The sequence below is a fragment of the Tremella mesenterica genome, assembly GCF_000271645.1.
Source record: "Tremella mesenterica DSM 1558 unplaced genomic scaffold TREMEscaffold_17, whole genome shotgun sequence".
Classification (NCBI taxonomy): Eukaryota; Fungi; Basidiomycota; class Tremellomycetes; order Tremellales; family Tremellaceae; genus Tremella; species Tremella mesenterica.
Genome location: NW_006711241.1, coordinates 183,799 through 196,875, shown reverse-complemented (window position 1 = coordinate 196,875; position 13,077 = coordinate 183,799). Strand labels below are relative to the sequence as shown.

The following is a 13,077-nucleotide window of genomic DNA, read 5'->3' as shown; positions in this document are numbered from 1 at the left end:
ACCTTGCTGAGCTGCAACGAGGCTACGAGAACTACATGCGGCAGCGCAATAATGGACATACATCGGGTATCAAGTGTTCTCGTTTTTGCCCACCGTTTACATCATGTTTATCTTTGAGGATGTGACCAGGGTGGCTCATGATGGAGTGTGCACATCATAGCCCTCAGAGCGCTATGAGGGAGGAGGCGACAGGTCCATAGATAAGAGAGGATGATAAGCCGGGAGAAATCAATGCATTCGACCACTAATCATAGATAGGATCAACATGGTACATCTTGACACTTCCTTCTTCTGGTTTAATCGGCTCGTCTCCACTGTCTGTCAGTTTCCCATTCTCACAGACGGAAAGAGTGTGGTACATAGATGGTTCATGTTGTGATATGACGGAATACACAGTGTCATAATCTTGCTGAATAAAATAAGAGGGTCGACTCACTAGATCTTTCCACTTTTAAACATCGGTCTCCTCGAGGATACCTCAGTATCTGAATCTTCTTCCACGGCGATAGCTTTGACTTTGGGGGCAGGTTTGGCCCAGTTCGCTTTGTCTCCTGACCGTTTCGCAGTCTCCTTTGCCGGGGTTGCTTTGAGGGAAATGGTCTGTAGACGACCGCTGTTGGTGAGTTGAAACTTCCGATCTAAGCCTTCACGCCTATATCCCTTGCGTCCGACTACACAGTGTAGCTACATGTCACTTCATGACTGCAGTAAGAGCAGATATGAGGGGTGGGACAGTGCGCCTGCAGAGAGAATTATAGAAAAAGTCCAGGAGCCTGATGGAGAAGAATCAAATAAACTCACTCTGGTATAAACCCGAATTCCATCCTCCCATTCTGGGCCTTCGTCCCCTGACAGATATAAAAACCTTTTCTTTCGAATTGAATGATATCCCATTTCCTTAGATCAGCCACTTCGGCACTAGCCAGTGCATTGGTTCTGTATTCCGTTTTGGGATTGGTGATCTCGTCCAATGAATCGTCTTCCTCCATCCGTTTTTTGGTGATGAGATAGTCGTATTCTATTAGAACCACAGGTACAAGAGCGTGATTTTTGGTGGGAGCAGAGAGCCAAGTGACCTTTTTGGAGGTTTTCTTGAAATCTCCCTCGAGGTGAAGGGTCAAAGTAAGGTTCGTGATGAGACCGGAAGGGGAGTGGTCTCGGGAGGTGACATATGCGTTTCCCCAGTCCATAACGGTGATCTGACCGATCAGTAAATTATTCAAGAGTGTCTGAACAGAAAGCAAGTAAATGAGGATATGACCCACCTCTTCATTATCGGCAAAAGACTTGACGTCTTCTTGTTCCATCAAGAGAGTGGACGAGAAGATCACGTCTTTCTCCCCAACATCGGGATTCTTTTTATGAAGAGGTTTTTTTATCACTTCTTCATCCTCGCGATCTCGACCGATGACTTTTACAGTGACCCTCTCTCGTCAGCCGTTGTCATACAATTCTGAGTCGGAAAGAGAGGATCACTCACATTCCATCTTCCGCAATGGCCCAATATCGAGGGGCGACAGGATCAATGACTTTCTTGTTTACTGTCCAGATACCATCCCACTCCAGTTGAAGCTGAGACTGAGAAGCACCTTGACCAAGAATGTAGTCTTTCAACCCCTTTACTGTCATTCCCCTGGAGCGGATACCTCGGACAGTGGGGAACCGGGGATCATCCCAACCTTTGACCATACCCTTTTCCACCAGGTATTTTAGTTTTCGTTTGGACAGTACGGTGTATACAAAGTCAATACGGCTGTAATCATCAGCAAACGTCTCTCATTATTATGGTATCTTTGGGATCCGGTGATGTTAGGGACTGTGAAACCACGGACTGACCTGAAGTCGAAAATATCAATCTTTGAAAAACCTAGCTTTTGTAGGAACCATTGATACTGCTCATGTCTTGCGTAATATTCATTGGCCCTCAATGCATGAGTTACACCATCGAGATGGTCGATAATCGGACAAGCCAGGTCATAAGTGGGGTATGCTCTGTATTTGGTACTGGTTTTTGTTAGTGTCTCCTATTTCTTTCACGGCGAACCCAGACGTACCCGGTAATGTGATGGGCCCCTTCCACATAGCGGAATACGACAGGATCCCTCATACTTCCGTTCTTGTGCTGGTAGTCGATCTTGGCTCTGCCCGACCACTTCCGGCCTTCCTCGCTGCCGGTAAGGAGTTCTCGAAAGCGAGCTAAGTTATCTTCCACTGAGGCATCCCGGTTCTTTGAAGGGATCTCAGCTCGGCGCTGTTCTTTCACCTGATAAGTCAGTGTCCGAGACATCGTGGAGGGACGAATCCTCGCGGGACAAAGTCGACGTGCGAGCTGAGATAATTTGAGGTAGAGTAAAAATGTGTTCGATACTCACTGTCTCTCCATCGGTGTCATCCATGTACATGTCACCTTGACGAACAAGCTGCTCAGTGTATTTGATGATCTCGTCGAAGTGATCGGATGTGTGCACGACTTTGTCATAGGCGATCTCAATCATGGCCAAGTCCTCCATGATAGTGGTCTCGAACTCTCCCTTGAATATTAGCTCAGATCCGCACCTCACGCCTCACACCTCACAGTAGGGACGAGGAGTACAAATGCTCACCTCTTCTTTGAGAGGGTTCGTGTCGTCAAAACGGAGAATGAAGGTGCCTTGGTACTGATCGGCGAGGAAGCGATTCAAAATGGCTGCCTTGAGGTGACCAATGTGCAGATACCCGGACGGCTCGGGAGCTGAAAGTATCAGTCACACTTCTCGGGGCGGAAGCTGTACTCTGGTGGAAAGAGGACTGACCAAATCGCAAAACCACCTTTCCCGGCACCGCGTTGGGCAACACAACCTCAACACTGTCGATTCTTTTGGCTTTCTTATACCTTTCTGCATCCGCCTTTGCGGCCATCGACTCTTCCAGAACTCGCTTTGGTACCGGGAGAGTCTCTACATGTGTGTACCAACGAGACAGATGCGGTCTCCCTGGCTTTCTGACAGAGTTGGCGGCAACACCGTTACCTCTTCGTCAGTACGGCCCTTGCACTATATCCATACATACTGCGGATTGTGCCCCAGATGATGGCATCACCAAAGCCAAAGTTCGGGCCAGAGAAGTATGTACTTTACATCAGCTCTTGTGTCGGCAAGAAAGACACTCAGAGTTAACTGACCGGTATACCAAATAATCATCAAGAGCATCGAGACAAGCTTGAACATCCGGGAAAGGGGAGTTGGACTCGAAGATCGTGGGTAAAGGGGGCAAAGGTATCTGGAAGTCAGTCAGCCTTTCTCAGTTCCAGGACAGAGAGTATAATAGGACATATGATGTGAGAATGAACTGACCTCCTTGCCTGGGAGACCTGTCTCCAGAGCAGCTCGGACGGTGTTGAGTCCAGTCACACCGTCATACTTGAGATCATTCACGTCGATAGCATCGTAATTCCACTTGATGTCTGCTCCCTGCAGAAGTGCCAAGGCCAAGATGGTAAATGGAGGGTTTTGTGATATTGGCGCAGTGAGAGTGGGCATGTTGGGTGGCGTGGTAGTAGAGGATATGACTGTTCTGATCAGAATCAAGAACAGAAGGATGACGTGGGGGGGGGGGTTGGAAGTCTGACTTTTGGAGGTTGGGGGCGGAGATGAATACGATCTCCGAGAAGAGGACCGAGCGTCACCGAGCCATTGGGGCAACCCTTCCTCCACCGTCACCCTCCCCTCCCCACCTTTTCCTCTTCCCCGTACCACATATACTCACACTCATTATGACCTCTCTTCGCAGACCCTCAGCCGCCGTCAGAGCACCTCCCCCTCCTCAAGGGAGTAGGCCTCCAGCTGACAATGACCGTCGCAGAGATGCTCGCAAGTCCAAAGTGGGCGATGCTATAAAAAAGCGTCTATCCATGCGGTAAGTCGCTTGCTGTCCCGTCGCTTACGTCTCTATGCATCATGTGTACTCTATAAACGACAACAGGAGGTCTCTTCTGATGAGCAGCTATGTCCCGGGTGATCAGCTCTTTACACCTCCCCCGCCACTTCCAGGTCAGGGCGGTGACTTCCTCTCCACTGACCCCTATCAGCGTCACGTCCTTCAGGTCGATCGCCCATCGCCCGGTTTGGGTGACGGAGATGATCTCGAAGAAACTGGTGAATCCAAGTTTGGGTTGTTTGGATCGGCAGACTTTGCTCAGAGGGGATTTGGAAGTGGTCCGACCACTGTGCAAGATGAACAAATTCGCCGACGCGGAGCCACAGATCAAGGAATGCTGGAAGAGTGGAACTTGGATGAACTTGAGAAAGAGGGTATGGATCTGAATGGCTTTCTCCGGCGCACCCTGGCAGGGGCGGATGATGATGAGAAGAAGAGGTTCGTGGCTGCTCTCATGAAGAAGAAGGAAGGCAGCGCGAAAGAACTGCAGAGGAATGTTTTCAAAAAGTGGGTTTTTACTTCAGTCGTCTACCAGAGAGCTTGTATCGATATGGCCCGAAGCTTATGACCAGTTATGCCGAGTTTGTTACCATCTCAAAAGAGATCTCGACACTGGAGAATGACATGCTCGAGTTGAAAGAATTACTGGCACAATGGAAAGATCTGCCTCAGTTGATGGGAATGGAATCGACATTAGCGCCTACTCTGGACAAGAACGGAAATCGTGAGTTCCCCTTCCCGACTGAAAGACTTGATCAATCCCCGCCCTCGCTGGTTTCCACTGTTGACTAGCGCGGAGCTAACGGATCAAGTGGAGAGGCGTCGAACACAACGCAATTCGGTCGCCGATCTTCAACAATTATACAAGTCACAAATTACTAATCTGTGGTCAACCGTCGAAGGGTCGCAGAAATATCTTCCCATTGTACCCGGTAGACATCTTGTCTTTGAGACACACAATTTTGTCGAGCTCAACGCGGCGACGTACAAAGCTAAACAGAGTGTCAGCCTGTTTCTTCTGAGCGATCTGTTATTGATCGCTGGAAGACGGCGACTGAAAGCTGCTGCGACGATGGGGATAGATGACAAGGAGAGAGACAGAGGTAGAATGGTGGCCGAAAGATGTTGGGTGCTGGCGGATCTGGTGGTAGTCGATGTCAAGGACAGCGGTGGTGAGTATACCACACTTGGTCCCGCTGCTGAATCACGCCTTCTTTATGCGGTCTTTCGTCCAGTCACTGGTGTTATTGGTCAAGTTCACCTGTGGGGGCGAGTCCGCTGAGGTACAGATCTGACGAATGCTCTCAAAATCAAGCGCAGCAAAGAAGTCTGCATTTATCGTACATCTCGCCCTGAAGACAAGAAAGCCCTCCTTGCCGCCTTCCGTCAAGTCTCCCAAGAGCTGAGCGAAAAAAAGCGCAAAGACAATGAGAAGGAGCAAGAGCGACGCAAGTCAATCTGGCTTGGGGACTCTGCGGCAGGAGCTAACACCTCTTCCGGCTCACTCGCTACCCTTCTCTCTCCCACGCGCCCTCTGTCGACCATAGGGCTCTCGATGGCAGACTCCAAAGATCTTAACTGGGTGGACGAGTATGGGGATGATTTGACCATGGCTATCGCCACTCGCGATTGGCCTGAAGCCCTCAAATTGGTTGATAAGGGCAACGATCTCCTCCGGACGTTCGCTGGTAACGCAGCGGCGGTTCAACTTCTCAAATCCCGGATCGACCAGCTCAAACCGAATTTGATCACCCAAATAGTTCATGACCTCTCGGATCCAGAGATCAGAAAGGCCGCTACGGTCAAACTGGTGTCGTATCTCACCAAGCTTGACAGAAATGATCTGGCCCGGGACACGTTTTTGAAAGCTAGGAGGGATGTCATGCTCAAACGGGTGAGAGGGATCAAATGCGAGGGGGACATCAGTGTGTATATCAGCGAGTTGGCGGTCGTTTGCTTTACTATCGTGAGACACACGAGTGAATGGTATCGTGCAGCGTTTGAGGATAACAGAATGGCTTCTGGTGAGTCCATTGCGTTTTCTACCGTATTCATATCTTCCTTCTCCGACGCTCCTGCGTTATCCTAGTCTCCCTGCGGATACGTATCTACCAAAAAGGGTTGTGAGACACCACTGACAATCAGGGTTTGTCACTTGGGCCAAAGCGCAGATCGAGACGTTTGCCGACATGTTTCGTCGTCAAGTCTACGCTCCGACCATTGACGGTAATGTAGCGGAAGAGTGTCTCAAGGTAACCGCGTCCCATAATCGGAAGGTAGGTTCTTTACTCTTTTCATCTGACCCTTTGCCTCCACCTTCCTTTGACACTCTGTTCCGACGCAGTCAATCCCCCCAGACTAAGAGGCATGCTCATTGGTAGCTGTTACGCGACGTCGGTCTCGACTTCACCTTCCTTCTCTCCACCCTTCTTCAACCAAACCCCGCAGATACGAACCCCGAAATACCCTCCTTCAACCTGCCTGACTTTTCCGACTTTGTGGATACTCCTACGGTAGGGTATCAAGTCCAGCCTTCACCTTTCATCAGCACGTTCGACACATCAATCCTTCGATTTCACCAGACTCAGGGACGAGACACCGAGCCTTTAGTTGGAAATACAGCTCCACTCAGTATACGTAGTCCGAGGAAAGTCAGGGAAGGACTTTTGACAGCCGATGAACGTCCTAGCAGTCCCACGCCGCCTCCAAGGAGCGCAAGGAGGAGTCCATTGCCCCAGGGTGGACGAGATGAATTAAGATGAGTCAACAAGTCTCCATACATATGAGTATAGCATCAAAATGACATGTGATGAATGCATCATGTTTCTGGAATTGTCCATGAGCATTCTGCATTTCCGGCGGACATTCAGCAAAGTTATGACACATGCCACAACTCCCATAAGAAATCGGTATTACCCTCCACCCATTGATCCATCAACACACCCCACGGTTGAGTACCATAATCCATCTGTGTACCTTCTCCAATGGCGCTTAACGCTCGAGCAGGCTGGTCAACCAGATGATCACAGGCTATTATGGAGATTACACTTATGCAGGTGGTGTTATCTGCAGGAGAGGGTAAAGTGCAGGTGGTATTGGTGGAAGGGACAAAAAGCCCTGCAGATCAGTTGAGTCATGGGAAGGGTCATAACCCGTTATCCTCTATTTATGAACAGTATATGAAGACTAGCAGTTGACCGCCGCGGACGCGGCGGGTGAAAGCAAAATGTGCCATGTGGCATTCACTAAGAGGGTGTTGAAAGTCCCTGGAAATTCCCAAATTTATTTCCGCGTTTTCAATTCTTGTTCCCTTATAACAGTGCAGACTTCACCCAGCAGAACCAATAGGATTTGAAGATGTTACCGGAAATCTCTTTACTTGTGCGGGTGGCAATATAAGCCTGCCATATTTTGTAGTTTCCCCATCAATGAATCTCTTTTCCTCTTATTCTGATATTACTGACTTTTATGGTCAGATGTCACAGGTGTTGTTTCTTCTTCTCTACTGACCGACAGTCGACAAACCTTGGCTAACTACGTTGTCTTGGGGTGTTGATGTCTCACTGAGACAGGGTACTTGTTGGGGAACTACGCTAACTACGCCGTGGTAATACGTTGAGTGGCAAATGATAAAGTGATTGTCGATGAACTGCGGCTAACTTCACCGTGGTGTGTGGACCTGCTAGATGGTAGCTCTCCTTAACTCGAAGGTTGTAGCTACTGGATATATCTCTCGCTACTGACAACAATCAAGGATCGCTGAAGAAGATCAGCGATCTGTAAACTATCTATACTTCTCCTCTCTTCTCATAGAACATCCCTCAACTCCCGCACAGCCTCGTGCTCAATCCTCTTCGTTCAACTTTGCCATATCTCGCCATATCCCCAATATCCTACTCCGCTCACTTCGACTAACTTCGCTTAACTTCCTCCACTCTGCTCTGCCTCCCTTGGTTTCCTTCTCCTAACTTCGCCGTAGTTCTCCGCCAGGCGTGGTTGTCGTGACAAATGCTCCCTAGGTTCCCGTAATTTTGTCGAAGTTGGTCTCAGTGGTTGCGGGTTGTGGTGGTTGGCGATGAATAGGGGTTCGTTGATGGTGAAAGGAGGGTAGGTGGTGGTGGTTGTCAGGGATGTTACGACATGGTTTGCGACAGTCGGTCCGTTAGAGAGAAGTTATTTGACGGCTGTGACATTCTACTAACTTCTACCACTAAGACAACAGCCAGAGATCATCAAGGATCTATGGGAACTTCAGCTGTTGAGTACTTGGTCCCTCCCTAACTTTGCCAACGCCAAACTTTGTTCAACCAAAGCCCCGAGCTTTGTACCTCATGAACTTCATGCCTCCCTCACTTTGTATCTCCCTAACTTTGTATCCTCCCAACTTCATACCCTCCTAACTTACTACATGACTAAATTTGTCCTTGACAAAGTTAGCCTCCTAATACCCTTGTGGGTGGTGAAGTTCATGAGAACGGGATTGTTGCCAGCAAACTGATGTCCAAAGGAACCTTGTTTGATGGGAAAAGATGATGTCACGCGGCACCGCTTCACAGGTCTGGTCAGGGTTTAGAATGCATTGGGTATTTATCCAGCGACCGGCAATTGTACTGAAAGTGAGGCAAACTCCGACCAAAGCCGATGGATGTGGCATACCTGCGTTGGATAATGTTTTGGTAAGCTTTCAACCAGTGCCACATCTCACAGCGTTAGCCGGAGTACTGTATGCATCACTTTTGCTACAGACAAGTAGATATCGCTGCTTGATAGGCCTTTTTGTTGCAGCGGTTTAGAGCACTGTTCCATTGGGCATTGTTATATGACCAATGCAATGGTTGGTCATGGTTCATGACAACTGACCCCTTCCATACCCAAGGCAGTCCTTTGCTACGGCAGTTTACCCGAAGGCATGAAACCGCTTGCCTGGACATGCAAAGAGACATCATTGTCAATGTATGCATGAACGGATAGTCACATCCACGATTGGACGCTTGAATGGCATGATGAATGCATGATGTTGAATGCATGATGTTGCATGCGTGATGTTGAATGCATGATGCTGAATGCATGATGCTGAATGCATGATGCTGAATGCATGATGCTGAATGCATGATGCTGAATGCATGATGCTGAATGCATGATGCTGAATGCATGATGCTGAATGCATGATGCTGAATGCACGATGTTGAATCTCGGAGGCAAATTCTACAGGCGTATGAGCAGAGGCCGCGCCACGTGGTTATGTGTCCACTCGATTACTTTGGTTCTCGTGTATATATTATAGATTACGGAGGGGGAGCAGTCATGACAGACAAGATTTAGAGGGACACGGAAAAAATCTATAGCCGGTTAGATCATGCTTAGACGGAATACGTCAAATTGATATCTATGGTGAGAAGAAAAAAAAGACCAAACTCACATAATAATTTGGCAATTCGTAATCCTGTAGTACTCGGACAAGCATACATGACACCAGCATGATCAGAACCTATGTCATACCCCCATTGAGCGGCAATACCTTCCATCAGTCAACTCATCTTCTTTTACTTCCTACGAATCCTTTCTTTGCATCTTTCCGAGAATTCAATCTCACATTCTGACTCAAGATAACAATGGCAAACTGATGGTGCTCGATGCAAACATAGGTCAAATACCAATTTTAAGAAAACAAGTGGAAAGAGAGGAAAAGATGATGAAACATACGGAAACACTTACAATGTTCATCACCCGTTTCGAAACTTCTTTTCTTATCACTCTTCACAATCCAATCTTTCCCTTTTATCTGACCATCATCGTCATCTTCCATCGTTCCAAGTGTCCATATGGTCGGGATAACATCAGGTTTTATACCTCTTCCTTCAACGATATAGCTGAGGAACTTACCAGTTTGTTGTGATTGGAAGATGTAATTTCCGAGTGACACATTCAGAGAAGATGTGGCTATGGATAGAGCTTGAGGGGTGTTGTTAGTACTTGCTATTACTGGATCTAACATCAATATTATCATAGTGAAGTGACGGATCAGTCGTAACATCATCCTGGAGAATCCTTGACGAGTGATAGTTTATTATGAGCGCGGACAGGAATGGAGTCAAGAGGATGAATTTCATCCGATTAGAAATTTAGCTGGGATAACAGCTATGGTGGTATGATTCTAATTGGAAGAGGGTGACTAGCATCGGTCTCAGTAGGTCAACAACGGAGATAGGGTAACTTGGGTTCTCTCCGTGCGAAATTTCGATTTTCGTGGGAGGAGACAAGACACACGGGAGAAAGGAATGTTCAGGAGGGTGTGAAATGACCCTGGGGATTATGTTGGATGATATGAGATAAGAGAGAAGATTCACCATATCAATCATGTCAAAAATGTCAGTAAGGCATATGCAGTGAATGTTGGTGCATCGGTATGACAGGTGTCTATGATCACACTGAAAGCAACAAACACTGATGACACTTACTCTCTTCGTTCTCTGGAACTCTCTCGATCGTCCCCTCGTTTCCGTCTTCTTCTCTGATTCCGGCTTCTGCACTTGTAACAAGTAGAGTAATGGTGGCATCAAGTCTCATCAATATTACCCTGTCCATCCATATGGCGGACCCGGCGGAGGCTGAGACGACGAACTCTGCTGGTATTGCAAATCCTGCCAAGGCAGGTAGTTACCCTGTGGTGGTTGATTATCTGCTGTCCAATCTGGCTGAGGCTCAAGCTGGTAATGCCGAGCTTGATGAAAGATTTGGGGGGGATAACTGTATTCTCTATCTAAAGAGGACAGTCCCGAAGGGACCCGACCGTCTAGGACGCAATCTCCTTCCGGCGCTAAAAATCCATCATACCCGACAATCTGTCCTGTCCCCAGATATTGGGTTGAAACAGCTTGTGGGGCCACCGGTGTGTGTTCAGAATACAACTCCAACGCCCGGTAATCACACTTCAACTGTGGGGAATCATAAGACACATGACTGGGATGCAGGCCGATTTGAGGCTTCTCCGTGGTATGCCAAGCCTCACCAGGCAAGCCAATATCAAGGGATCGCATCTCTGAGTTCATAGCGGGCGGAGGATCCCCTTGAGCTCTGTCAACCAGATAAGAAGGGAATGGCAAGGCCTCGTCAACTCGCTTGAGATGGCTTGGTCCTTGCCCACTGTGAAAGAAATCAGATGATGGCCCTTGCAAAAAGGTGTTAGGAACATTGCCCGTCATGTTGATCGGTGTGGACAACATCAGTCCGTATTGTTGAAATTCCTCCCAAAGACCTTTGTGTATCCAGTTTGCCGCTGTCTCCACAGCCTGAATTATGTCAGACGGCTTCACAGAGGGGGGAAGCGTGACCCCATTTAGGAGCGTGCGGGTAGCTTTTATCGCGCCATATCTCTCCTTGCCACTGATAATGTGTCCTGTACCCCGTTGATCAAAACCAGGAATTAATTTGGACCGCAGCCAAGCTGTCAACTCCAGTAACAAATTATATCGGTCTCTGACTATTGTCGTCAGCATCTACGACACGAGTCGCACACTCACAATCTTCTGTTGTTGTCTGGTGATAGATCAAGCTTCGCATTTCAGGTACGGAAAGCAGGTCCTTGTCAGTGGAGGCTTGAAGCCGCGGGTAAGGTACTTCTCAACTCCGGGAGAATGCAGTGCGCAGTACTGTAGAAGGTGAAAGTTCTCCAGCAACTGCTGAGCACGCGGGGTCGTCTGATCCTGATTATCAGTTCCAGAAACCCCCACGGGGGAGGGGGGGGGGGGGGTGACAAATGTGACTCACATGTTTCCACACTCTATCTGGTCCGCGTAACAGCGTTTCGTACCTCCTACCAGGGGGAAGTGAAGATGAGTAGTGGGTGGCAGAGTCGGCGGTGTGGGTATTGTAAGTGGGTTCCATGACAACTTCAATGGCCTGTACAAGTCAGAGATGTAAGTATGAAGAGGTGTAACTCGACAGTGAGGTTGATCTTAAAACAAAGAAGAAGAGGAAATCGACCCTGGTTGTGGAAAGAGCCATCATTGATATACTACTTAGTTAAGTAAACTCGAGAAGCGAGTTAGAAACAGAGCGAACGATCCCCTAGCTCCTTTGTACAATGGTGGAGCTATGGTCCGAGAGGCCGAGGTAGGCTGTGCTATGGTCGGATGTGGTAGGGAGTCGATGGGAAGATGGACACATTTTGGAGAAGAAGTACATGTCAATGGTTGAATGGAGAGGGAGAGGGATGCGAGGAAAGATCGTGAGAACGTCGGTCAAGTTTGCAAAGTGGCGATGTGGCACTTTTCTCTCTGTGGCCGGTCGGCGGTCGAAATCACCCCATAGTTCCGTTGTGAAACTCTGATAGGGCAACCTGGTGTAGGTCTGAAATGATCAGGTCCATCAGGTCTGATGCTCCGTTCAACGGCAAGTTTCGCAAAAAGACTAACTGTTTCCTGGAGATCCTGAAGTCAAAGGCAGGTTGATCGGCGGTTTCAGGAACCTCTTATCGGCCAATAACGCATCACTCCCATTGACTCCGGTCGACATGATCTCTTACATTTAGCCTATGGCATAATGGCACTGATCGTGTCAGGCCGCTCGGGTGAGCCATTCCAGTCGTGAGGGAATCAGGACCTGGTGACCGTCGTGTTTGGCTCTAATCACCCATATTCCCGGAGAAAAGAGCATTCTCATCAAATATCCCAGATCAAGCACTCCATGACGTCCGAAGCCGATCAATGGACTTTCATCTACCAACAAGGCTGCCTACTCCTATAATCTCTTCACCTATCTCACAGCTTTTTACTCATGTAACACAACTCAATGCTCCTGCTCTGGACCCCTTCCCCCGTCTCCGTGTGGGTATATTGGTCAGCGGAGGGATTGAATACTGTACGTGGCTCAACCTCAACTTGGGTAGTACTTGCCATTTCACCCATCCTGACGCGCACTTTGCTGATGGGTCTTCAGAGGCAATTGTTCAGGTTCCTGAAATATGTCCCCCTGTTGGCAAGGATACGGAGTATCATTCCATTTGGTTGGAAGTTGCGAATATGGCGCATTTGGTCCAAAGTGCCCACCATACCCAAATAGCACGTATCCATCAGACAAAACTGTGGTATCATGTTGGTGTTGCCCTAAATAGTCAGGAATTGGTGGAGGTGAGTGCTGGCATGATCGACGCTCATGATCCCA

At 48.4% G+C, this 13,077-nt stretch overlaps 3 protein-coding genes across 3 annotated transcripts; 1 reads left to right on the top strand and 2 right to left on the bottom strand.

Annotated features, from left to right (window-relative positions):
- Positions 1–215: 215 nt before the first annotated feature.
- On the bottom strand, positions 216–3,563 carry TREMEDRAFT_45902 (uncharacterized protein). The gene is made up of 13 exons (XM_007007962.1): positions 3,333–3,563; positions 3,161–3,258; positions 3,049–3,110; positions 2,793–3,008; positions 2,604–2,731; positions 2,373–2,531; positions 2,055–2,263; positions 1,837–2,004; positions 1,481–1,753; positions 1,266–1,425; positions 802–1,199; positions 437–613; positions 216–314 (listed from the first exon to the last, which is right to left on the bottom strand). The coding sequence occupies exons 1-13, from the start codon at positions 3,516–3,518 to the stop codon at positions 245–247; spliced, it is 2,304 nt and encodes a 767-aa protein (XP_007008024.1). The 5' UTR covers positions 3,519–3,563; the 3' UTR covers positions 216–244.
- Positions 3,564–3,733: 170 nt separating this feature from the next.
- On the top strand, positions 3,734–6,750 carry TREMEDRAFT_41093 (uncharacterized protein). The gene is made up of 7 exons (XM_007007952.1): positions 3,734–3,894; positions 3,982–4,422; positions 4,488–4,639; positions 4,728–5,087; positions 5,205–5,939; positions 6,061–6,191; positions 6,297–6,750. Exons 1-7 carry the CDS (start codon positions 3,752–3,754, stop codon positions 6,675–6,677), a joined length of 2,343 nt encoding a protein of 780 aa, XP_007008014.1. The 5' UTR covers positions 3,734–3,751; the 3' UTR covers positions 6,678–6,750.
- Positions 6,751–10,487: 3,737 nt separating this feature from the next.
- TREMEDRAFT_65899 (uncharacterized protein) lies at positions 10,488–12,429 on the bottom strand (the record flags this gene model as incomplete). Its single annotated transcript, XM_007007992.1, has 4 exons — positions 10,488–11,395; positions 11,436–11,451; positions 11,566–11,618; positions 12,330–12,429. 4 exons carry the CDS (start codon positions 12,427–12,429, stop codon positions 10,488–10,490), a joined length of 1,077 nt encoding a protein of 358 aa, XP_007008054.1.
- Positions 12,430–13,077: the final 648 nt, after the last annotated feature.

Coding starts and splice junctions, on each gene's coding strand:
- TREMEDRAFT_41093 (XM_007007952.1), top strand. CDS start 3,752: ATGACCTCTCTTCGCAGACCCTCAGCCGCCGTCAGAGCACCTCCCCCT. Junction 3,895..3,981: donor AAAAAGCGTCTATCCATGCG/GTAAGTCGCTTG, acceptor TCTGATGAGCAG/CTATGTCCCGGGTGATCAGC. Junction 4,640..4,727: donor TCTGGACAAGAACGGAAATC/GTGAGTTCCCCT, acceptor TAACGGATCAAG/TGGAGAGGCGTCGAACACAA.
- TREMEDRAFT_45902 (XM_007007962.1), bottom strand. CDS start 3,518: ATGCCCACTCTCACTGCGCCAATATCACAAAACCCTCCATTTACCATC. Junction 3,259..3,332: donor CAGGTCTCCCAGGCAAGGAG/GTCAGTTCATTC, acceptor ACTGACTTCCAG/ATACCTTTGCCCCCTTTACC. Junction 2,264..2,372: donor ATGACACCGATGGAGAGACA/GTGAGTATCGAA, acceptor CTGACTTATCAG/GTGAAAGAACAGCGCCGAGC.